The 24927-nt window shown below is 45.3% G+C and overlaps 4 protein-coding genes and 1 long non-coding RNA gene across 7 annotated transcripts; 2 read left to right on the top strand and 3 right to left on the bottom strand.

Annotated features, from left to right (window-relative positions):
* The first annotated feature begins 1490 nt into the window (after window positions 1–1490).
* Window positions 1491–5176, top strand: LOC112878112 (U4/U6 small nuclear ribonucleoprotein PRP4-like protein). The gene is made up of 5 exons (XM_025942516.1): window positions 1491–2352; window positions 3275–3728; window positions 3869–4066; window positions 4153–4234; window positions 4851–5176. Exons 1-5 carry the CDS (start codon window positions 1604–1606, stop codon window positions 4943–4945), a joined length of 1578 nt encoding a protein of 525 aa, XP_025798301.1. The 5' UTR covers window positions 1491–1603; the 3' UTR covers window positions 4946–5176.
* Window positions 5177–5663: 487 nt separating this feature from the next.
* Window positions 5664–8902, bottom strand: LOC112877600. Its single transcript, XM_025941942.1, has 5 exons — window positions 8299–8902; window positions 8130–8201; window positions 7417–7520; window positions 6825–6902; window positions 5664–6668 (listed from the first exon to the last, which is right to left on the bottom strand). Exons 1-5 carry the CDS (start codon window positions 8538–8540, stop codon window positions 6142–6144), a joined length of 1023 nt encoding a protein of 340 aa, XP_025797727.1. The 5' UTR covers window positions 8541–8902; the 3' UTR covers window positions 5664–6141.
* A 1181-nt stretch (window positions 8903–10083) lies between these two features.
* LOC112874085 lies at window positions 10084–14704 on the top strand. Of its 2 annotated transcripts, XR_003224885.1 has the most exons (3): window positions 10084–10238; window positions 13799–14012; window positions 14321–14704. It is a non-coding gene; the product is annotated as an uncharacterized LOC112874085 (long non-coding RNA). The 2 variants fall into 2 exon arrangements; XR_003224884.1 differs by lacking the exon at window positions 14321–14704 and having other exon boundaries at window positions 13799–14239.
* On the bottom strand, window positions 10661–12763 carry LOC112874084 (tyrosine-sulfated glycopeptide receptor 1-like). The gene has a single exon (XM_025937257.1). It carries the CDS (start codon window positions 12755–12757, stop codon window positions 10661–10663), a length of 2097 nt encoding a protein of 698 aa, XP_025793042.1. The 5' UTR covers window positions 12758–12763.
* Window positions 14672–23024, bottom strand: LOC112874082 (monocopper oxidase-like protein SKU5). Of its 2 annotated transcripts, XM_025937255.1 has the most exons (13): window positions 22436–22991; window positions 21829–22348; window positions 21377–21743; window positions 20921–21286; window positions 20770–20848; window positions 20012–20202; window positions 18215–18311; window positions 17086–17177; window positions 16285–16988; window positions 16137–16207; window positions 15621–15710; window positions 15361–15540; window positions 14672–15210 (listed from the first exon to the last, which is right to left on the bottom strand). In XM_025937255.1, exons 1-13 carry the CDS (start codon window positions 22568–22570, stop codon window positions 15154–15156), a joined length of 2949 nt encoding a protein of 982 aa, XP_025793040.1. In that variant the 5' UTR covers window positions 22571–22991; the 3' UTR covers window positions 14672–15153. The 2 variants fall into 2 exon arrangements, with proteins under 2 accessions (XP_025793040.1, XP_025793039.1); XM_025937254.1 differs by lacking the exons at window positions 14672–15210; window positions 15361–15540; window positions 15621–15710; ... (2 more) ...; window positions 17086–17177; window positions 18215–18311 and adding an exon at window positions 19501–19902 and having other exon boundaries at window positions 22436–23024.
* Between the last annotated feature and the right edge of the window lie 1903 nt (window positions 23025–24927).

Genomic DNA, 24927 nt, shown 5'->3' with positions numbered 1-24927 from the left:
TATTTCTTGTGTAACGGGTGAGTCATCCCATATTAATGGTTGTTGTTAGATCAACTTACCATTAGTATGTGTTAATAACAAACCAATTTACGGTGACGCGCCACTAGTTGGAGTTTTTTTACCATCGCCCATGCTATTCTCAATAAAGCGATGCCTGTTGTTTAATTCCTTGCTTGAAAAATAATATCACGTGCTGATATTTATATGTTTCTTTAATAAAAGTTTGCAGATATAATTGAATATTCTTGATGCATGATAATGGATTCAAATTTCAAAGCATGCTGATCTCAGTCGGCATGCCCAACTAACTCTCTTCTCACATTTCTACTACAAAGATGACGCACAGGGGCTAACTCTCTCCACACATTGTTACAAGAATGACGCATGTACAATACCATCACACATGCACCCTATAAGACTTTGTGTTCACTTTTGTCAAATCTTGCCACAAAAATATGTAGCATGCAGCATATGTCAAAATAGTTGGCATTGCTAGATAGTGTTTTGCACTGTCATAGCTGAGTAGGAATTGAAAGCCTGTATCCAGAGTAGACTTAGAGCCTGTTTGGATCCACCCCCAAATGGCAAAAGGGCAAATGGTAAATTTTTGCTCCTATCACATCAGATGTTTGGACGCTAATTAGAAGTATTAAATATAATTTAATTAAAAAACTAATTACATAGATGAGGACTAAATGACGAGACGAATCTATTAAGCCTAATTAATCCATAATTAGCAAAATTACGGTAGCATTTGCCCTTTTGCACTTTGGGATGTTTGGATCCAAAAGTGCAAAAAAAGTGCAAAAGAGCAAAAGTTTTGCATTTTCTCTTTCTCTTTCCGTTGGATCCAAACAGGCCCTTATATATTTGTAGCTAAAATAGTTTTTTTACTCAGTGTAAATACAAGGTACAAATGCTCACGCATCCGCGCACATGAGAATTTGATGACTGACCTTGAAAATGATAAAATCAACATTTCATCTATAAAATTGATGGGACAATATGATTCATTCCAGAAAATAATCCACACCACATGAAACCTAACCTCAAAGATACGATCTGCACAACAATTGATAATAACTTTTTAAATCGGAGCATTTTATTCATTATGTCAACTACTCATCATTGACGATCAAATCGAGAATACTCACTGATGGCACGTAAGCCGACTACTTATAAAATACATTCATTAGACACAAGTAATTATGAAACTTATAAACTTCATTCGCAAAAGATTCCGAAGAGAAAAATTTCCACATCCAATTATACCAAAAAGGAAAAAGGAAAAGAGTAAAGTCCATAACTGCTCCTGCAACTTGTCACATGTGTTGCTGCAATCCTCAAACTCTCAAATTGTACAATAAAATTCTAAATTTGGTAATTGTAGCATAGGAGTCCCGAATTTCATAACTTGAGTTAAATTTGCGAGTTTGAGAACGGGTCCATAAAAACGTTCGAAGGTTGATTCAAAAAACTAAAAAGGAAAGGAAGCGGCCGTCGCGTCTCCTTCCGGGTTCCGCCTTCGTCTCCATCGCCGCCCCGCATTGCTTCCCACCTCAAGACCCTAACCCTAAACCCCTCCTCGCGCGAGCTCTCTCCCATGGAGAACCCCAGGCCGCAGCCCCCGGCCCCCACCCCTCCCATGGCTCCGCTCCCCGTCCCGGTCCACCCGCCCATCGCCCCCATCCCCGTCCCTCCGCCCCGCGCGCCCATCCCCGCCGCCGCCTCCGTGACCTCCACCTCCGCCTCCGCCGCGGGGGGTGGGAGCGGCGACGAGGTCGAGTATGAGGTCTCCGACGACCACCGTGCTGCCCGGGAACGCCACGAGCGCGCGGTGCAGGAGCTCCTCCAGCGGCGCCGCGCGTACGCCATGGCCGTGCCCACCAACGACTCCGCCGTGCGGGCCCGCCTCCGCCGCCTCGGCGAGCCCATCACGCTCTTCGGCGAGCGCGAGATGGAGCGCCGCGACCGCCTGCGCGCCCTCATGGTGCGGCTTGAGGCCGATGGCCAGGTCGATCGCCTCCTCCGCGCACAGGAGGACGACCAGGCCGCGCGCGCAGGTGAGGAGGAGGAGGAGGAGGAGCAGATCCAGTACCCCTTCTTCACCGAGGGCACGCAGGACCTGCTCAATGCGCGCGTCGACATCGCACAGTACTCTCTGCCCCGCGCCAAAGCCAGGATCGAGAGGGCCAAGCGCCGCCACGAGGATCCCGATGAGGACCCGGAGGCAGAGGCCGACCTTGTCGTGAAGCAGGCTGGGGAGTTTGTGCTTGAGTGCAGCGAGATTGGAGATGATCGCCCGCTCACCGGCTGCTCCTTCTCTCGGGATGCATCACTGCTTGCCACAAGGTACTTCCTCTTAATCACACGATTACATGTGGTTTCTTCTTGTGTTTCTCACATAGTCTGAGCCTCTTAGGGAGGGATGTACAAAACTGTTGGGTATCGATCTTATTTGATTTAGTTGTTAAAATGACGGGTCTATCAATATTCTTAATTGTTGCAATTAAGCGGAGCAAACTTGTTGAATTTTGATTCAAACCGGTTGAGCAAATTTAAATTTCTGTTGTCCAATGTGATAGAAAATAATCTGCTGCAGTTTTTGTTGGATATCCATGTTTCTACAGTTTTGTACTTTGTTACATGGATTGCACTTGTGCAGTTCTGCTTGAACACACTTTCATGACTGTTTCATGGCGAACCAACTGAACTAGATAAGTTCCGACATACCATTAGAAAACATTGCCATCAATTGGTTTGGAATTTATCAAGTCAGCTGTATTTTGATGTTTGAAATCACTGGGCTGTTAAGGATCCGGGATCAGATTTTCTACTCTTCAACTTGATGCAGAGTACCCAAATAAGTGTTGTCCTGTTTCAGGTGGGCTGGAAGCCTGGAACAGGGCTGGATCCAATTTGCAGTATCCTGGCGTATCCAGTCCACCCTTGTTGGAACACAAAGCTGAAATTATAACTAGGCATTGTGCAGTCTGAATATAGCAGCAAGGGTGTCGTGAGTGATATTTACTTGAGTTTCTAATCGCAATCAGTTAGTAGTTCACATGCACAATAAATAAGTTTATTGAATGATGTTAAACAGCTCACCTGTGTTGGTGTTTTTTCATTACTGATATCATACGATCGGTTGTTTATTGAGCCTCACATTGGCCACCATCTCTTTACCTTTGTTCTGAACCTTAATAAGGAAGATTATGTTCTTGCATTCTTGCTTCTTTTCAGGAATAACCCTTTGCTTATCCGCATTCTGTAGTTCCTGGAGTGGATTAATCAAAGTATGGAGCATGCCACAAATAACTAAAGTTGCAACCCTGAAAGGTCATACAGAACGTGCAACAGATGTTGCCTTTTCTCCAGCTGATGACTGCTTAGCAACAGCTTCAGCTGATAAAACTGCAAAACTTTGGAAACCAGATGGGTCACTTCTAGTGTCCTTTGATGGTCACCTTGATCGTCTTGCTCGCCTTGCTTTTCACCCATCTGGAAAGTACCTTGGTACCACTAGCTTTGACAAGACTTGGAGATTGTGGGACATCAATACTGGAAAGGAACTGCTGCTTCAAGAGGGGCACAGCAGAAGTGTTTATGGAGTTAGCTTTCACCCAGATGGTTCTTTGGTGGCATCTTGCGGTCTTGATGCATATGCTCGAGTGTGGGATCTGAGATCGGGAAGGTTGTTCTTCACCCTTCGGGGACATGTGAAACCTGTAAGTTAATGTTTTTAGCATGGAACTTTAGAAGTACCTTTCCAGTATTTCCTATGAGATTATACATATTTTGTTGTGCAGTTGTAATCTTTAAGGTAATATTTCTCTTGTTCTATGAATTAATATATTTTCTATTTCAGGTCCTAGGAGTCAGCTTCTCTCCTAATGGTTATCTGGTAGCAACTGGAAGTGAAGACAATTTCTGTCGAATATGGGATTTGAGGAAAAGGGAAATGTTATATTCTATACCAGCTCATAAAAGTCTTATTTCACATGTGAAATTTGAACCCCAAGAAGGGTATTATTTAGCAACCTCTTCATATGACACTAAAGCAGCTGTAAGTTTGACAATTCACTTATTTAACTTTATTGCTTACTTACTTCACTACCCAATTGATCTTATATATACATTCCATATTTTCAGCTCTGGTCAGCTCGGGATTACAAGCCAATCAAAAGCTTGGTGGGCCACGAGTCGAAGGTTACGAGTTTGGATATTAGTGGAGGTAAGATATTAGCTTATTCTTTTTCTCTATCCTTGTGTAAATAGTACTTGTTCAGAATCCCTTCGTAGGAGTGACCAATTCAATCTAGTTTTACTGAAAATGAAGTTGAGTTATTCAATTGTGTGGAGGAAAAAATACCAAGCGCAGTGCAGTTGTAGGTCCATTCCTTTGTACCTTTGATTAGCATTCGAGTTTCTTAACTAGCAGTGGTATTTTGTGCGGTTATGCTATCATGTAGTATTTAACTAGGATAGTTTTCCTTTTGTGATTAGTAGGTGTGAGAAGCATCACAATTAAAACTTTATTAGAATTGTACATTTAGGATCTTTAATTAATCATTTACATCTTTATTGTGCTCTGCTTTGTTCTTTTGACCTCTGTTCTTCTGTAATTCTTTTCGGGTAAATATGCCCGTTCTGCTGGACTTCTGTCCTCCGGAAATGTGCACCATTCACTCTTTATGTGAGGTGATATATCTGATGACATTTGTAGATTAATGATCTGCCTGTTGGGTTGTGTCCTTTTTTTCCCCTCATGTGTGATGTTCTTGTGAAATTCCTACACAAGTGCCAATATGTTCAACTTCTAATTGATTGTGTATATGTGGTATATGCAGATGGACAGCAGATTGTGACTGTGGCGCATGATCGTACAATAAAGATTTGGTCATGCAGAAGCAGCACTCAGGATAATGCGATGGAATTGGATTGAAACGTGACTTCATTCTGTTTGTACTGCTCTATTTGTCAGCTAGATATAGATGTTCTCCCTGATCTGCCGCTCAATTAATTGTTCTTGCATAGCACAGAGCTATTTTGTAGCATGTATAAACCCTTAGCTTGAGAAATATGCTGTGCTATGACAACTTTGAGGATACGCCTTGTCATATACTAATTTCAATGGAAATAACAACACAATCATTCGCAGAAACTTTTAGTGGCATATGCTATCATCGGTTACTACTGGGTGCGTTCCTTTTGTGTTGTTATTTTTTAGTAAATAGGTTCAGAGTTTCTGCATGAAATTTCTAAAATTTGATGTGTTTGAATTTGTTGCTTCGCTGGTTGGAAATGTTTGCCATTTGGTTGACTGGTGGATGTTTGAATAACTGAATGGGAAATGCGGAGGTTTAGTTGAAAATGTTTCAGTCTCTCGTGTGAGCTGTTTCAAAGTTTGATTCGGAAGTTGGACGGAAAGCAGTTGCATCACCTTTGTCATCACGCAGCCTACTTTTGCGATCACGGCGAACAGTGGTTCAATATATCAAACCCAAAACCATCGGTTGGAGGTTAAAATCTCTCTCCTTGTTTCTGTGGGTTGAGGTGGGATTACACACATCTGTCTTCTTTTTTTGAAAGGTTCTGACGCTAAGGGACGTTTCCAAATAACATTTTAGTCGAAACTGCAAATTGAACGAAGACAATGTAAATACAGCAAGTCTAATTGTAGTATTATAACACATGTCTCTACAAAAACATACTAGTACACGTACACATTGCAACAGCCTGGAGCTCAAAACACAACATAGTATAAGCAAGGACGACACTGTTTCTTCCACTCCAGTGAAGCACTTGCGCAGCTCAGCTTGGCATGCAATGTGCATCCGGCAAGCTCTTTCCCCAACTGAGCTTAGGCCTTAAGGCTGCTTCGATCAAGGGTGTGGCGAATTACGCTCTTCCACCAACCAGGGCCACATACCCTCTGTGTCGCTCCAATAGTTAACATCCAACCAAGATTCCATCTACTACCAACATCACAAAAGCCATTTCGCAGAAGCAGCAGATGGACTTAAAAGAGCACCAACCATCACAGATTCATCCCACGCCATATGCATGACTGGACAAAGAGCGCAGGCATAGCATGCATTGTAAAGCTTCTCCAATTCACGGCATCTCATCTCCGGATCTTTACTTCGGTTTAGGCAGTGCACCATAACTTCCTTGAGCTGCAGACAGCCCCAGTGCATGTGCAAACATTCTTCTAGCTGCTCCAGTCTGCTCTTTCTTCAAGCTCTCAGCGGTAGCAGCTCTACTGTTAGCAGTGCGGCACCTTTGGCTGGATGAAGTTTGATATGAATTCCTACTGGCTGAGTTTGGCTTACCATTTCGAACATTATGCTCTTCGCTATTATCTGTTGCAATTGGGTAGAAGTTTTTCCTACTATGTGTTGGAACTTTTGGCCCATCTGGCAGGTGTTTTCCTCTGCCTTCTGTCGAGGCAACTGTCTCTGTGGGATTTTGAACTTTTTTACCAAGCGCATGTGCTATCATCCGTTGAGCAACAACAGGAACCTGTCTACATTTCACATATGATTTATCATTTCCCTTGGGATCATCTCCAGAGAAGATTCGCTCACGAGCAGCTCGATAAGCAGCTTCCCTCTCCTTCAGTGATGCTGCCGGAAAAACCGCTGACTGCTTCAGGGGCTTCAAATCTAAAAGATAGGGGCTAACTGGTTACTCTTTTCCTTTTCAAAACCCACATCCTCTTATGTCATTATGTTGGGATCTATGCAAATAAAATATATGCCAAATTCCTATCTATAACCAGAAGACTTTTGGCCGAAAGGTAGAGTTCATGTCCTGTATACCTGTAGTGTCTTTCAGATGCGAATTTTTAATAGAAGTATCTTCTTGGACAACATCTACCTTGCAAGGCTTTTGGGAATCTGCTTGAAAAATCATAACTTGTTACACAGGAGCGAGTGCATGAAACCTTACATTATTATGTATTTAGAGTTTCTGAGGATAACAACAGCTAGGGCATGGCATCGAAACAAGTATATCCTCTGAAGTATCAGCACATGGCTGTACAAAGAGCGAAAGCACATACACTGCCAAATGAACCAGGTAAAAAAGGATATATCGGCTATCCACCCACTTAAAGCCCACATGGAGCAAGGCTGCAGATTTACTTCTTCAAGCAGTTTGTAACATCTCAAGTTGCCATATTTCTCAGAACATTGAAGTGAAATAAATTTGACCATGACCAAATGACAGTCACTTCCTACTTGAGGTTATCGTCTAATCAGTAACTTTCATGATTGTCTACACTCTACAGCTCTTTAATAGGTGTGTTACAACTGTCTAAGTTGAAATACCAGATGCACATGATACAGCCGATGCCGATCAAAATACCTCTTTATAAATATGCATCTATATTTTAAACAAAGAGAGACTCACCTGTATCATTTCTGGTTAGCACAACAGATATGGAATCATCTACAGATGTGGAATCATCAGTGTTGTCAAACTTCCATAACATATCACTAATAAGGACAGGAGGGCTGCAACAAACAAGATAACTAATTCAACCTAGGGCTACAATGATACACAGCAGAGTTCTCTAGATAATGATAATATGGAAAGAAAAAAAGCAGGCGAGAGGCAATTCCACCACGAGGAAAGCAGCACATAGTAATATGCTAAGGTTACAAGCTGCACTTGAATTGGCTCATGATAGTAGAATATGCATAGATCCAAGTGACAAAAACAGTTTTATTTCAGCTCCCGCTCTCTCAAGAACAGAATGAGATAAAGATATTGTAAACCCTGCAAGTGATCATGTTTATTAATAAATTCAAATGGACCATCATCCTACACAGGGACTATAGATATAGGTATACAACTGGAAAGACATGTTAAGAAATATACATCTGCATGTGTAGAGTAATTGGCTGTAATTCTATTGATCTTGCATTCATCCAAGCCTCAAGTGCTGGCAGAAAGATCCTAGATCCTTGAAATATACTAATGGTGTGGTACAATAGTGATTGTGATCTAATGTCAAGACTATGATCTACGAAACACAAAAGGAAAGGTATAAATATGACAGGCAACAGGTCAAGAATACATCATTATAAGGGAGATATTTGCAAGCAAGCTTGGCAACATACATGGCTGTTTCAGGGCAGCGCTGGAGGACCAAGTGCCGATCCTCTCCTTCACCAACTGATTCATGAGCGAACCTACGCACAAGCAGGCAAAAATCAGCTGCTACACAGAAGCCAGTTATACTCGCTACACCACCCCCGATTGAGCTAGCAGGCAGCACCGCAGCTGTACCCGTAGATTTCAGCAAGGCGATGCAAGAGAAGGCGGTGGTAGGCCCCGGCGGGCTGGAGCTCTATGGTATCTGCCGCACCGTCCTCCTCTCCACCGTCGCTGTCGCCGTCGTCGGCGCAGCGCAGCTCCTGGAGGGCGGCGATGAGGGCCTCCTCGGTGGAGAGGATAAGGTGCTTGCTGTGCAGGTTGTCCTTGATGAGCGAGGCCAGCTCCTCGACCATGGCGAACTGGGTGGTGGCCATCCCCGATGGATTCGATTGCTGGAGGAAGCGGCGAGCCAATTCAATTTCAACCTGCCGAGAGCCGGAATGGCCGCTGGGGAAACCCTAGCCTAGACCAGCGGCAACCGCAATTGGGGGAAGCAATTGGGGCAGGGGGGCTGAGATTGGCGAGGCGATGGAGGAAAACCCTGACCTGAAGCAAAGCAGCAGCAACTAGCTAGGGCATGGAAGCCGTGGAGGAGGGAGCGGGGATTAAGCAACGGTAGTGTAGGCCATGGGCATCCGTACAGGCGGCGGAGTCGGAACTTGGTGGAAGACGGAGACGAATTGGACTTCTGACGGCGTGTGCAGGGTCGATCGGTCACGGGGTCTCGATGATCGATCCCTCGATCGGGAGACGCACACGGTCTTTGCTTCTCAGCTGGCACAAGGTTTATTAAAACTGATAGGCAAATATGTCCGGGCATGGTAGTTCGTATGTTAATTTGCAGGTGTTTATGTGATGGAGATTTGGATAGATAGCTTATCCGATTTGTATACAATATGTATCAAAGTCCATATGTTAATGATAGAAGTTGAACCAAACCAATTGTTGGAAAAGATATATATTTTAAAAAATATGACTCTAATAATATTAATCCTTTTATCATATATCATCCTTATAAATGGAGGCGTCTATATATCCGAGACAGTAGTATAACAGATCTAATAAGCAAATTTTGCCAACACGCTATTTTTTAATGGTTGAATTGCAAATGCTAAAAATAAATGAAATGGTAATTTATAAATTTTTGACTCGAAAGTTGAACGAGTTGAGTGTTGAATATGAATTAATAGCTCGGGATTGAAGGTATTTACGATGCGTTCACCTCTAATGGTACTCAATAGAATAGATCATCAAGCCACTTAGTAATTCCTTGCCTAAATAAACAAAAGATTACGTTAGAAAAAAATGCCCAATAAATAATAAGACAAACCGAACAAAATGCAAACAGGAGTTGGTTTAATTATATATTAACGCCTATGGACTCAAATGCATTTTTACTAAGTGATACAAGAACAACTGGAAAAGGAGCAATACTTTTTACCCTAACGACGAATCAGCAATTTCATCATTTTCAGCCACGAATTAGCATTTTCCAAATCAGCAGCTACATCACGAAAGAAATTGTGTTTGGATCCACGAACTAATTAATTTTGAGTCTCGGATTATGTCGGATGTTTGGATACTAATTAGAAATTAAATATGAGCTAACTATAAAATTTATTGCATAACTGGAGACTAATTCACGATACGAATCTATTAAGTCTAATTAATCCATCATTTGTATATTTTTACTATAGCACAACATTATTAAATTATAAACTAATTAGATTTAATTGATTCATTTCGTAAATTAGTGTCCATTTATATAATTGATTTTGGAATTAGACTATATTTTATATTTCTAGTTGGTGTTTAAACATCATATTTGGATTAAACTAGTGCGGGAAACAAACCGGGCCTAACTTGCCACCTGTGTTGAATCTGGGTCGTCCACGAAGATAGACACACACGCCGCCACTCGCACGATCCAGCAACTACTCCCATTCCACGCTACGCGACGCGAGGGACCAATTCGCAGCGGCGGCGGCGGCAGGCCCCCGGAGCGCGCCGTACGCGCCGGCTGCCGGGATGCGAGAAAGCCGGTCCGGTGCTGTGCGCTACTGACTACTGAGGTACATAGTGTGAGGGATTGGGGGGGGGGGGGGGGGGGGGGCGCACCGAAGGTCAGTACTCAGTACGGTTGCTGCGGTGCTGCCTCTGATTGCGATATTGAAATTGCCCGATTTCTTGCTAATTTGTGTGCACAAAAGATGATCCAATCTCTCTATTTTTTTACCTTCTTTCTGCATCGTACGCTGAAATTATGTTAGCTGGTGCGTGCATTTCTTATTGACTTACTCGCGTAGCTAGAAAGCAAAGCAAAGAAATATGAAATGCTGTTGCACAGAATTCCGTTGGCAAGATTGAGTTTTTTTTGGTTGGCACATGTAGGCTCCTTACAAAATTCCGTTAGCAAGATTGAGTACAGAATTAGACGAAACTTGTTGGCTAGAGATGCTGCCAAGCATTCATCCATTCGAACACTGGAGTAGTACTAACCAAAAAACCTTGATAGGACCATCTGATCATACAACACCCCTATACCAAAGAAAACACTGAAGCCAATCACAAAGCTGGCCTTGTCAAAGGTTTGTCTGGTAGAGAGAATTGAGTCTTGATGTACTTCTGCTGAATGACAAGGACGGGCCAGGATAACGCCACATAGCTTTGGGTTTCCATCAAAACCGGACCTTGAAAATGTGTTAAACTGGCCTCCACTTGGAATTGGTCCTTCTAGGTCATTGTTAGAAACGTTCAGCTCAGATAGGAAATTTAAGCCATTCAATGCAGCAGGTATTGGACCTGTGAGATGATTGTTAGACAAGTCAAGCACCATAAGGTTTGTGAGGTTGCAGACCGACTGGGGGATTCCCCCAGATAAGTTATTGAAACTCAAGTCAAGTGAAGCAAGTGCTCCCAGCTGACCAATATTCGGGGGGATTGTACCAGTGAGGTCATTACTGCTAAGATTTAAAAGTTGAGGGAGAGCATTGAACGAGCGGTATTGATATTCTGGTGACTGATAAACAGGTAGTTCAAAGTACTTTGTATCCAGATAAGCCACAGTCTTCTGCGCTTGCAGCATCGGCATCTCCATCAATGCTGCTGGAATTTCGCCTGTAAGGCTGTTGTTTGAAATGTCTATATTGTACAGGGAGTGTAGGGTGTTGATCCAAGATGGTATTGGACCAGTGAGTTGATTGTTCCATAACAACAACATCTTCAAATTTGTGAGTTTTGATAACCAAATGGGTAGCTTTCCAGACAATGAGCAGTTATGTATACCCAGGACTTGAAGATTCTCAAAACCATCCATGGTTTCATCTTGTGGCATGACCTCATGCCTAAAGTTCAACCCAATTAGCAGGACCTTGAGGTTCCTGGAGCTCTTGAGGATGTGAAGGGTATTAGTGATATTCGTAAAATTATTGTCAGTAAGTGATAGGAAGGTGAGGGACTTCAGATTTTCTATTCTCTTTGACAGCTGACCGTGGAACTTGTTTGCAGATAACCGCAACGCTGTCAAAGTGCTGCAAGAGTAGATGCTCTCTGGAATTGTACCAGTGAAATTGTTGCCATAAAGATCTAAAATTTTAAGATTGGATAGGGTGGAGAAGTTGATGTTGGTAAGCTCTCCCTGGAAGTTGTTCCTCCGGAGGCTGATGGTTGTGAGACTTGTGCACTTGCTCAGAGATGTTGGTAGCTCTCCTGACATGTTATTGTGTTCCAGATGAAGCTCCTTGAGTTTCTTCAGCTGCCCTATAGAGTCTGGAATCTTGCCACTGAGCCCGATCATTGCTAAATCCAGAAAAACCAGATTGCTGAGCTTATACATATGTGCAGCATCAAGTGTTCCTTCCAACCCATTGTTAGAGAGGGATAGGTGTTCTAATGAGGTAGCATCAAAGAGTTGATACGGGAGAATCCCAGTTATCTTGTTGTATCCAGCCCTGAACACTCTGAGCGCAGAACATTTACCTAAGCCTGGGGGGATGTCCCCACTGAATTGGTTGTAGCTAAGGTCAATCACCTCTAACGATGGCGCGCTGATGCACAAAGATGATGGCACCCGTCCAGTGAAACTGTTGTTGCTCGCACTGAACGCAACCAGGTTCCTGGCCTTCTCCCATGTCGTTGATGGAAAAGATCCAGTAAAGAAATTGCTCGAGATGTTCAGTACCTGCAGCGGGCGTCCAGGCATTGACGATGGCAGCTCTAGCAGGCCCCCTCCAAGGCGATTGAAGCTGACGTCGAGGGAAACCATGGTGCTGGAGAGTATCAGTTCCAACGGGAGGCTGCCACTGAGAGAGTTACCGGACAGATTGAGGCGCAGCAGGCCCTTGAGGCTGCCAAGCGGTGAGATGTGTCCTTCCAGACCTCTGGATGCCAGAGAGACCTCGATGACCTCCCTGTTTGCGTTGCAGGCGACTCCGTCCCATGTGCAGCAGTCCGTGCTGCTCTTCCAAGATGCAGCGAGGCCGCCATCCCGAGACAGCCCGGCAAGGAACAGAAACAGGGAACTCTTCTCGTGCTCGTAGCATGAGCTGGACAAGGAGAACAGCAGCACAAAAGCAAGGCTAAATGAAGGCATGGCCAACCTGCTACCATGGTTCTTGCACAACGAATGTGGTTCAATTGGCTGCATCTTTATCCTCATAAAAAGCTATGATGAATTTCAAAGCTTCAATCAACAGGTACAGCCATACAGAGGTACCGTATGCACTATGCAGAGACACTGATCCGGAAGGCATATTTAGTTTGGAGCAATGCTTAATGTACCAGAACAAGTATACTGTACACGTTGAAGACGATGATAACCACTTATCAGACAAATGTTTTCTTGACCTGATGCGCTTACTTCTGACAAATGTGACCCAAGGTTTCTATAAAGTTGTCCTCTGGTGCATTTTACTCTTTCTATAAAGTTGTTTCACTATTGCTGGCCCCAAAGGCTTATCCGAAATTATTATCTTATGGGCTATCAGAATGTTTTTTGAACATCAAGGATATGTTGCTTGCGTGTTGGAACTAGGCTGAGAGCATGTTAGAGCCTGACTACAGGTCAGCTGACTGCGTTTGTTAGTTAACCCGCGAGTTGACCCTTGACTAAGTATGTGCTCTTTGTTGTTTTTGTTTAAATCTGTCATTGTAGAGGGAGACAGTGACACATTTTTATTTGCTCTATATTACCTTTTTTATTTGAATTCTTTTATTTTCAACATATGATTACGGCATCACAACAGTACAGTAGCTGATAGTAGTAATTGTATTTGTAATTCCTCAGCCAGATAATTAGGTTGATGGAAAATAACCTTAGCGCAAAAGATGATCCGGTCTGTTTATTTTTAGACCTTTCTGCATTGTACGAAGGGGCAGATCTAAAGGGGGGCTCCAGCCCCCCCTACCGGTCCAATGCCCATGGATCCCCCCCCCCCCCCCCCCCCCAATTTTCTAGGCTGTGTCCGCCACTGGTTGTACGCTGAAAATTATGGCTAGCTGATGCATGCATTTCTTCTTGCTTACTCGCGTAGCCAGAAAGCTATCAAAAAATGAAGAAATAATGAAAAGGTGTTGCACGAAATTTTGTTGGCAAGAATTAGCCTTTTTTTTGTTAAGATTTGTCAATCAGCAGGCACCATTTGCGAAGACAATGTTTTGGAAGGCATATATAGTTCGGAGCAATGCTTGCACAGTGTCCCAGCACAGGGACACGTTGAAGAATATAAGCTTTACTGAAGAGATGTTTTCTTGACGTATTTGTCAATCAGCAGGCAAGAATCAGGATGATTTGAACTTCAAGGAAATGTACCTTGCGTGTTAGAGCTCGTCCGAGAGCCTGGCTACAGGTCAGCTGCCTACGTTTATAGTTAACCCTTGATTCCTTGAGGTTAACACTAGATTGATCAGACAGACAGTCTGTGCTCTTTGTTCCTTTTCTTTTTGGCAAATCTTTGGTTGTAGAGTGAGCCAGGGACCTAGTCCTTTCATCTGTATTGTTTGTATTGAAACTCTTCTGCTGTGCGTAGCTTGGGTGACTTAATTCTTTAAGATAATGGAAGCTTTATTTCAGTAATTAGAATAAAGTTTTGGCTTTGCTCCCATAGCCACACGGGTAGAGGGGTTTCCTGATGTGTTTCCATGGTACTCTTTCCAGTTTCCTGCAACCCGTCCTGCATCTGCTCGAGTGCTCAAGATGTCTGGATGGCCGACTATTGATCAATCATGTCTGCGCTCCGACCAACTCTGCCAAAGATTCATGTGCCTCTGCTCAAAATTTATTGGAAAAATCTGCCAATGTCGATACGTCCTACACTCTTGGTCCGTTTAACCAGCAACCATGCTGATCAACCTGTTTACAGATGGAGCATAACAACCATACGGGGGCAGAGCCTACCGTTACTCGTTACACTCATTACAATCATGAGATTGACTAGCAGGCACTTTTAAGCATTTAACGGAGGGAAATTGACTGTAAAATATGCATTGAACGCACACAGGTCATGAATTCAGTTTATAAAGCTGATTCTGTTTCAGGACAGTAACACAAGTTGGCAATCAATCTTCGCATATGCCAACACTTAAACTCATTTCGAATAAGCACCAGCCAACCAATCAATCACAAATTCACTATGCAATAGAATGCTAGTTCTATATGCTGCTCGATTACAGCGTGTTAATGGTGCTAACTAGGACATAACAACCGGGTAGTGAATGAGTTATACCAAGAACAAGGTGGAGGTATAGCTCTGCAGCTTCAGGTGCATCCAACCACTGCCTCTATACAATTTTTGCCGCTTTTCATAATAGAACATTCACATTGACAATTCTTCACAGTAAGCAAAGGCACCAAAACTGTCACTCATCTTCATGCAGGCCTATGCAAAGGGGAAAATTTCTGAAAGATCCATCTATGCTGGAACAGTAAGGACTAGGAATGAGTCGAATGACCCATGTGAACTTTGCAGCCAAATCACCCATCCATCAAGGCTATCTAGAACTGCTTGGAAGCTGCATTTCCGCAGCTCTTTCAATGTCAGTCGCACCCTGCAGTATTAATGGAAGAAGAAAAGAATGTTCTTAAATCACACAACACAAGTAAGTGAATAATAATCGTGGAATAGATGTTTTACTGTACTAAACACAAATATCTGTATGTTAGCATGAATAGCAACTGAAAAGGAACAAATACTGTACCATGTCAGCAGGAACTCTATTAGGTATGCTAACATCTGAGGTTGCTTGTCTAATTGGTTCTCTTCTCTTGTGGAAGGTTCTATGCAGAGAATCCATTGCTGAACCTTCAGGCTGCTGGCCACTTTTATCAGTTGGATCTAGGTTGCTTGGACACCAGGTATACATGACAAACTTCCGCACCTGTTGGCAGTGAAATCAATATGCTTAGCAGAGAGAGAGCCATAAAGATATAATGTTCATAGTTGAAAGACATTCTTCACCTTATCCCAATTCCGTCGAGCACGCTGTTTGCTCAAAATTGTCAGCATTCTGGTATCCTCGTCACGAAGCTTCTTTATCCTAGCTTCACACTGAAAGCCTATGTGTTAACATCACAAGCACTTGCACAATTTTTATTTTATCTTTTGCTATGATACACAGACAGTTCATGGTTATTCCTTTGTTTCAGTGCCACAAAGAGCCAAAACTTGCATGAAAAACACCAAATGGTAGACTAGTAGGATAATTCCTTATTTTCCATTGAAGAAAATTTCAATCCTAATAGCCTTCAGTGTGCCAATAACACATGGGCCTGTTTGTGTCACTGACAATGGCAAAAAAGAGATTGTGCAAAATTGCAGTGGTAGGAAAGGAATTTTGGACGTGAGGGAACCAAATAAAAGGGCAGGGAATGCAAAATTTAGAAATCAATGTCACGCTATTTAGTTTCATTGGTAAAATATGGAAAACATTGGCAAAGTTTTCACAGACAAAAAGCAGATTTTGTGAAGACTTACTTGGGTCATGAGGCAGAGACAAATTGCCACACTGAAGGCATAAAGGCCGCCAATACTCGCTAGTAAACTAACTGCAGATAACCATCTCCATTAGATGCTAGAAATGTAAAATGTGCACATAGAGCACATGGCTTCACGAGCAGCTCACCTGGGCCTACTACACTCTCATTGCTGATCTCCACAATGTAGTCTGAGAGATAACTTACGTAGAGCGTAGTATTCACCACTCCATCCCTGGGGTTCTGCAGGGACGCATTCAGGCTGCCAACATCAAAAAATGCAGACCCTTGGGTGAAGTCCTGAACCAGTGGCTGCAAGATCCTTAGGTTACCAAGATTGTTGTACATCTGAGGGAACAACTGGATCTTCAGAACATTGGATTCCTGCCCCCTGAAAGTCCTCAGCTTGCTGTCATCGGCATAACCGTCGGACTTCACCGTGCCACTCACAAAGCTCACGTGCTTGTTATTGCCATGTTGCCTTGCAGTCAGGTTGAACTGGAAGCCGACGGCTGCAGCTGGTTGCCCTTGCAGGTCAACGAACTGCCAGGACACGAAATGGTCTCTCGGAGGCATCCGGCAGCCGTTGCACTTGAGTGTAATGGACGGCCCCTGGCTCGTGTTCGCGCAGCTGTAGGTGAACAGCGTTGGCAGCGGAACTACCCTGAAATCCGTGGATCCCGCTGTCCCCATAGCAAATGTCGAAGGCGCAACTGCTTGAGCGCAGGACATGCCAGAGACAGTGGTGATGTGGAACTCAAGATCGTTCACGAAAGACAGCAGGTCTGGAGCGTTGGCTGGCTTGACTCGATGCATCTCAATGCTGCGCCTTTTGATGGCTTGATACAGGAGCCTGTGATAACCAATAATAAGTTAGCAGATGGTAACTAGTGGAAGCAAGCAGAGGAGCTAACTATTTCCGGTACAAAAGGTCTATGGCCAGCACTTACACAGTTAATAATCCGGTGAAGAGGATCAAGCTAGCCATTGAGCATGTGCCACCCAGCTCGGTTTTCCTTTTTCTTAGTACTTGCTGATCCCCCTGAATGTATTCAGGAGCCAAAACAATGCGACTTTCAGGATAAACTTTTTCAATTTCCAACGAGAGAATGAACATTAATTAATCGAGCAAAAATTTATGATCCCATATGATTAGTGCTGATCATCTGTTCCAGCACAAGGTGTTTGTGCATTCAGATTTGGTTGAGAATATTGCAATGACATGTAAAATGCACTATACCGTCAGAGCCTGCAGCCACGTTATGGAAAAGAAGAGATGCTAGTTGGAAGTTTCAGACTTTCAGTTAGCGAGATCCCTAAGGCCAGCAGAAATCAGAGGAGTCCAGGACGCGGTGGCCCAAACCAAGGAAGCTGTTCCGCATTGATCAAACAAAAACCACTTGTTCAATGGCTGTGGTATTTAGTATTTAAACTCAAGTTGATGGTAGAATGGTTCAGTAAACCCTCAACATGGAGAAGCATATCCATAATTCATTGTAACCTTAGGCTAATCACAATGGGGGGTTTATATCCCTGTTTCCAAGAATGCCACATCAGCTTGGCGAATGAATGAAACACTATGCCTCAAAGAGAGTTTCATTTCACTGTTTACAAAGCTAACCAGTGTAATTAAATGCTAGTTGATCTATTGGCGCACGGGATCCCCCATAAAACAACGGCGGTCACAGTGGTCGTTTCACGCCATTTCCAACGTCTTGGAAACAAGTTAGCAGAGTGTCGTGAGGATGAAACTGGTTCCTTCTCTTCCCTCATTAAATCAGTGTCACATCATAAAAAATGCTGATGTGTCATGGTAATTAATGCTACAAAACTCGCCATGGAACCCTCATTGTGATTAGCCTTGTGACGAGAAAAAACGGCAATAATTGCAACTAGTCAATTAGTGAAGACACGTGGCTTCATAAAATTTGCAAAATTCAACTTGAAATTAAATATGAAAGTCGCATTTGGGGAATTCAACTCCTAAGCGCATTGAAATGTTCCTTGTAAAATTTCTACAGCACTCTCATGAAATGCAAGAGGGAGGAGCAAGCAAGCTAAGAGGAATGGGGAACGGACCGCCCAATGGCTGTTGTCGAAGAGGCAGTCGAGCCGGCTGACCCAGTACCGGGCCCGGAACAGCCTCGTCTCCCCGCGGGGGTCCCGGCCGGCGAACCTGGCGGCGGCGCAGAAGGCGAGCCAGCAGAGCAGCGACGCGAGCGCCGCCTCGAGGAGCACGGCCTGGGAACTGGTGAGGCGGCGGATGGCGTCGATGGGGAGCACCGGCGCCAGGAAGTAGAGGCTCTGGTTCCGCGGCGCGCCCACGGCGCCCACCTTCCAGTCCCCCCACCCGCCGCCGGGCATCGGGGCGCAGCTCGCGGTGCCGTTGCCGCCGAGGTAGTAGTAGTACCCGGGGTCGCACGCGCAGAGCGTGGCGTTGTACGCGAACATGCGCGCCGCCGCGCAGGACGCCATGGCCGAGGATCGGTCCCTCCCCCCCTGGTTGACCACCAGCTACCGAAGCTGCCGCGCACAGCAGCAGGGAGAAGAAGAATCCAGCTGCAGCTCCAGCCTTTTCTGGGCAGCTTTACTTGCTTGCCTGCTTGCTCAACTCAACAAAGACAATGGGAAGAGGAGCTGTGTTATACTGTTATTATATGCCTACTCTCCATTCCTCAGATCAGACACATGCCACTATACCAGCCATTCTAAAGCTCCCACTTTGTTTACCATTTTTTTTCTTAAAAACACAAACTTTTTTTACCTTTTCTAGCGAATATCATGTGCAGAAAAGAGAGACAGGCAGATCAAACAGAAAACGTGTGTCTTGGATGCCTCATCTTTGAATGGCTGGATGTTACTGTCAGTCAATCAGCAGCTGATTGTCTACTCTTGGTAGTCCGGGGAAGCCTTCAGCAGGTCAGCTTCCAATTATCTATTGATATGGTCATTATCATTAGTTGATGACAGAATGACAGTTGAGCAAATCGGGTCAAGTCTTAGCTCTTAAGCATTTCCCATTCCTGATCACGGATGCGTGTACAAAGCAGTGCTCTGGCAACCCCTCATGGTTCCTTTCTGCTCATGTCCTGTGATGAACGAGAGCAATGATACTGGAGTAGCTCGCTGCAGCATTCAAATTTCAAATTCAGAGGGCACGACTGAGGAGGGAACGAATAGCAGCAGCTGCCCGGCTCCTGGAGTCCATCTGCTCAACTTCGACAGACTGACCACCAACCACATCCACGTGCTATCAAATGCTTGAATTTGAACGGGTACACGACTGTAAACAATATTACGCAGGCAGATTGAGTGTGACATCACTACAACTTCAACACGATTTGCATTTTATTTGTATTCGACTATAAGTAAAACAATAGTGGTCTTTAATTGATTAACCAGTCAAATTACATACAGAACAATTAACTCACCCGCCAACACCAAGTGCATCATTTACCTGCACTTGTCCAGGGAAAAAAATTATTACCCCCACTCTGCATCTCTCCCACTTTTGGGAGTTGCATTCAGAGCCAAATCAACCATCAAACTCTAGAAAAGAATCATCAAATTGACATCATCCAGACTGGCTTTCTCCCAAAACTAGCAATTTCCCCGGTGTTTCATACCCGCAGTAGACAAACTGAAGGTGTGGATTGGATCATTGCAACCATATAGTGAAAGATGCCAACAAAAACAGGAGAGAAACTGTGTTCCTCCACAGGGCAACTGGCGAAGCTTCTGAATACACAAATCTATGAGATTGCTCTCTGCAGGAAGAAAAAAATAGACACCAAGAGTTACATAAGAACAGGTAGGAATAAGTAAAAATTGTGCTTGTGGTGCAAACTTTATAAAATGAAGTCACAGGAAGCTCACTTTTGTAGGCTTGAGAGTGCACCACAGAAAATTGCGTTATCGGGAAGAGTGCTACCGTTGTCCTCTGGGTTAACCACATTGATGTACACTTCTTGCCCCAAGTACCAAGTGTCAAGATTCTGCACACGCAAATTCCATATGCCTGCATTGTCCAGAAACACAAGGATAGCTGTCCAAGCCCCAGGGAATACCTGCAATCAAGTAGACACAGTCCCAATCAAAGGCATGCCAAGCTAAAGGCTGTACAACACTGCAACGATGCCTCACAAAGCAAATTTACAGCGTCAAATTATTTATAGATTACATAGGTTTATTATACCTGAAGCCTAGATTCATCCTAATTCCTAAACACAAAAATTAAGTCAAGATAGAGCAATCACATGTAGCTGCCTAAAGCCTATCTTATGGTTTACCATCAGAATTTGCACCATGTCACTTTCTGTAAACTAATTAGGTCCCCATGTCACAGAAGCTGCTTAAACAAAGGAACTAGTTATCTAAATTCATATATATCCTTATTTGAAATAACATGAAATAAGATGCCACAGAATTTACTCTAACCACTACAGGATTTTTTCAGCCAATACCATTCAGATAATTGAGCTGCTACCTGCCACTTGAACTAATACTAAAACTACAGCTAATAATTGACCTGTTGTAAGTTGGGTTGTATGCGATTAATATCAAAGCAGGTTTATTGACCATACTACAATACTGTCATGGTTAACTTGGAAATCCATAAAGACCAGTTTCAGCACCTGGATTGTAGAGCGTGCAACACCATCCCATTTGTTATAGGTGCCACGACTGTTTTCTGTCCATAATCCATAGTCCATCCTGAGAACAAACAACCGTAAGGGATCAAAGCAGATCTGGATAAAGAAAAGGGGCGTGTAATTTCTGCATTACCCAACAACAAAGAATGCATAGCCATCCAAGTGGTAACTCTGAACAGTTGTGGCATTGTTTTGGAATATAATCTCCATGAAGCCCTTGTAGGTTCCATTTATAATAGATGTATCAACTTTGGGTAGTCGGTTCATTGGATGGTTTGGAAAATCCAATTTGTAGACTCCTGGCACATTGAATAGTTGTGCAAGTACCAAAGGAGTCGATGGAGCAATGTAAGAAATCTCATTCAGAGTAGAACGCAGCTTCCCATCAATGAGCTCAGGTGGTCTACTCTGTAATAGATACACATCTGTCACAGTAATGTCACCATAATGGAATGAACCCTGCGGATTGGGCCGAGCACCACTAGCTGTAACATTCCATCTGAAACAGCACAAAAGTTGGAGGATATATTGTGTGAACAAACCCATTCACGAACTCATGAATAGGAAAATGCAAAATCTACTGAAGTACCTGATGGATCTTGCTTGATTTATAGAGAATGCTGTGTCATACTGATCGTTCGGGGGATCTGGAAGAGGACCAGAGGCTGGACCCTGGGAGTTGGAGTAATGGAGAATAGCAACACCGGTCAATTTATCAACAACGGCAGCATCAACAAAGCGAGCGCTTGCGACCACGTAGTAATCAGTGCTGGCATTCTGATCCATGGTGACCAAGAAGGAGTATGACTGGCCGACATGGATGTCCAAGTTAGTGTAGTTCTGCTGCGAGGTGTAGGAGCCTTCAGTCTCCACGAGGAGCAGGTTGTGGTTCTGGATCCTGAAGTTGAGGCTTGTGGAAACACCAACATTGTGTACCCGAAACCTGTAAGTTTTCCCTGAAATGACAATCAAGATGACAATATTGATTTCAACTCGTATCTATCTAGTCTAGAAAATAGAAATTCAAATGCCAATGCAAACCTGGCTCGACATTGATCCGCTCGTAGACAATCCCCGGTGGAACCACGGACTCGTTGTACTGGTATGGACCTAATCCGTTGATGAGCACGCCATCAGGGGCGCCCAGCAAGTTGCCGCCGTCGAGCGCTCTCCTGAGCTCCTTGTGCCCACGGTTATACCAGTCACCGATAAAGAGAGTGATGTCCCCGTCGGGGAACCCGAAGGGGATGGGTATGACGTCGCGGTTGTTGATGGTGATGGCGCCGTATCCCCCGGCGGTGCGGTGCAGCGGCGTGGAGGGGAAGTAGAAGAAGCTGCCGACCTGGTCCTTGACCTGGAACGTGTAGGTCCAGTTCCACCCCGCGGGGATGGCGCAGTTGGTGCCGAGCACGCCGTCCTGCCACGCGGTCTTGCGCTGCTGCACGCCGTTCCAGGTGAGCAGCAGCGGCTCGTCCAGCGCGTTGCGAACGTTCACCACCACGTTCCAGTTGGTCGTCACGTTCAGCGGCGGGCCCGGGAACTGCCCGTTGATGCCAATCACCTGGTGCCATCGCCGGTGTCAGTGTCGATGGCCACTGTTGCGAGGGGACGGGAGAGAGAAAAGGAGGAGGAGGAGGACGGACGCCACCTTCTGCTTGACGCCGAGCGGCTGCGCGGAGACGTACGACACCTCCCAGTCGTAGTAGGCGTAGGGGTCCCCCGCCCGTGCCGGCGCCGGCGACGCGGCTTGCAGGAGGAGCAGGAGCAGGAGCAGCAGCGGCATTGGCGGCCGGAACTCGATCGGTCCCGGCGGCGCCGTCGATCTCGTTCCTCTGGATTCAATTCGAATCGCGGGCGACGAGCCGGCAGACGCGGCCGAGCTCGACCCCGAATCCGGTGGCCGGTCGGAACCGAATCGATCCCAGAGCGTAGCCCAACCCCGAGGCAAGCCAGCCTACACGCCGGTGAAGCGAGGATGGAGGAGACGGCTGGCGCTGGCGGGGAGAGAGAAGCGAGGTGGAGGGGAGAGTGGAGTGGAGAGTGGAGACGGGAAGGAAAGCAGCAGGAGCGGCGACAGCCGTGGGGGGAAGGCGGCGGAAAAGAAGCCGGCTTCTCCGCTCCACTCTGGAAAGAACGGGCGGCTTGTCCTTTCGCTTTGAGCTCAGCCCAACGGTCCGGTCTGGGGGGCAGCGGATCGGGCCAACTTTGCTAGAGGCCAGCGCCAGCCTACAGCCCACCGTCTTGTGTGTGTGTGTGTGTGTTTTTTTTTTTGAACCAGACAGACACCGTCCTGTGTACGTACCTGGAAGTGCTCCCTCTCTAAAGTCTTTAAAATACTCTCCTACAGTATATATTGTCGTTATTATGGAGTGTTTTAAAAGTAGTGTTGTTTTCCGTATGGACACCGAGACAGCTCGAAAGCTTTCCTTCAAAAAACACAGCTCGAAAGCTTGCTATCTCTACAAACTATTCCTAGGCTCCAACCGAGGGATAGTATTTGCAGCATATAATCATGTGCAGCCACATAACTCTCTTAGCAAAAAAAAGTTATAACCACATACCAATGACAAGATAAGTGTGAGGTGTCTACAAAAAGTACTTCATCCTATCACAGATAATTCACGTTATACATCTGAGAATCTGATAGTCAGGAAATGCAACAAGGAAAAAGTAATGCTGATCAATTCACTGGACTTTTATCGAAACAGGAATGTAATAAGATGAGCTGAACCATGGAAACGGACTCGTTCAAGTGAAAACCAATGAAAATGTAAGAAAAAAGGTATTGCAAAGATGAAACGTGGTGAAACCAAAATCATAGGAGCAGAGGTAGACATAATCAAAACACTGTACATTTTTTGATAGTGTCAATATTTACTTGCTACTACAAATTGATGCACCACCAAGTCTCAATTTCTGATATTCTGCACAGTTCCTTGATGTATACCCTGCCAGCACTGCTACTGCATTCAGAATTTTCCCAAGGTCTTTGCCCATTTCGAGTTTTCGACACATGTTTGAGTGCTTGTCTGAAGATATAACTTGTCCATAGTTGCCATCTCTCACTTTTTTCAATCAGAAACTGAAGAGCTTCTTCTGAAACTGGCCGGCAGATTTTCTGTCTGGCGTATAGTAGCTTTCAGCCTTTTGACACATTCAGAACTGGACCTTGCAAATCGGCCGGTTCATCATCAGACTTCACCTCAAAATCACGCGATGGAATTTATCTCGAGCTAGCACTTCACACGCATGGGCTTCACAATTCCAAGCTGGAATCGATTCACCGCGGTGTGGTCTGCTCTGACCTCTGGCCACCCTGCAGCCGCTCAACTTTGCAATTGCAAACGCTCCGGCTGCAGCATTCCAGTTAGCAGCTTGTGTGGCTTGCAGACAGTGACCGCCCCCATCGGAGACGTAGCAGCCCTGGCGTCTCCACATACATGTCTCTGGTTCGCCGCCGCTGGAGCTCGCCATTACCGGCCGGCGCGAGCTCAGTCGCGTCCGGTCAGATGGAGCTGCGGGAGCGCATGATTGGTGATCTTTTGGGGTGCTCGTTTTGAGCGGGTGGTGATTGGTGCCTTGGTGGGTTGGATGGATGAGGCTCCGGCGCTCTGCCTTCCCGGCGCGGACGGAGAACGGCGGCGGCGTGAGGCCGCGGCCCGCCGGCGCCCAGCGGGATGCCTCCGTCCCGGCTGCGCACCGGATGGTAGTGGCGGTGGGTTGGCTGGCTGTTTAGTAGTATTGCCAGTCTGTCACAGTCATGTGCGATGGCCTGAAGGTGTGTTTACCGAGAGGCTTGTTTCGATTGATGACATGCTGTACGAGCTATCTGATCAATGTGTTGGCCGCCGTTCCGCCTGGGCGCTGACACCCGGCTCGCGTGGCGGACAGCGGCGCCCTCGCGTCCGATCCCCAGCGTCAGGTTCCCGCGTTGACCCGCTCGCGAAACGCTGCACGCCTGCGTCGCTGCGGGACTGGGCCCGTCGGTCAACGGTGCCTGCACCACTGACGGCGCCGCGCAGGCGGCAAGCAAGTGTGCCGTATCTCTCCCGGTCCAATCTCCGATTTTGGCTAGTGATGCAGCCTAATTTGGAGTTTGGAGTCAAATGCACCTTCCTCTCACTTCAGAACTGCAACGAA

Source organism: Panicum hallii, chromosome 9 (assembly GCF_002211085.1).
Source record: "Panicum hallii strain FIL2 chromosome 9, PHallii_v3.1, whole genome shotgun sequence".
Lineage (NCBI taxonomy): Eukaryota > Viridiplantae > Streptophyta > Magnoliopsida > Poales > Poaceae > Panicum > Panicum hallii.
The sequence above is the reverse complement of the archived record's forward strand: the minus strand, read 5'-3'. Positions and strand labels throughout refer to the sequence as shown.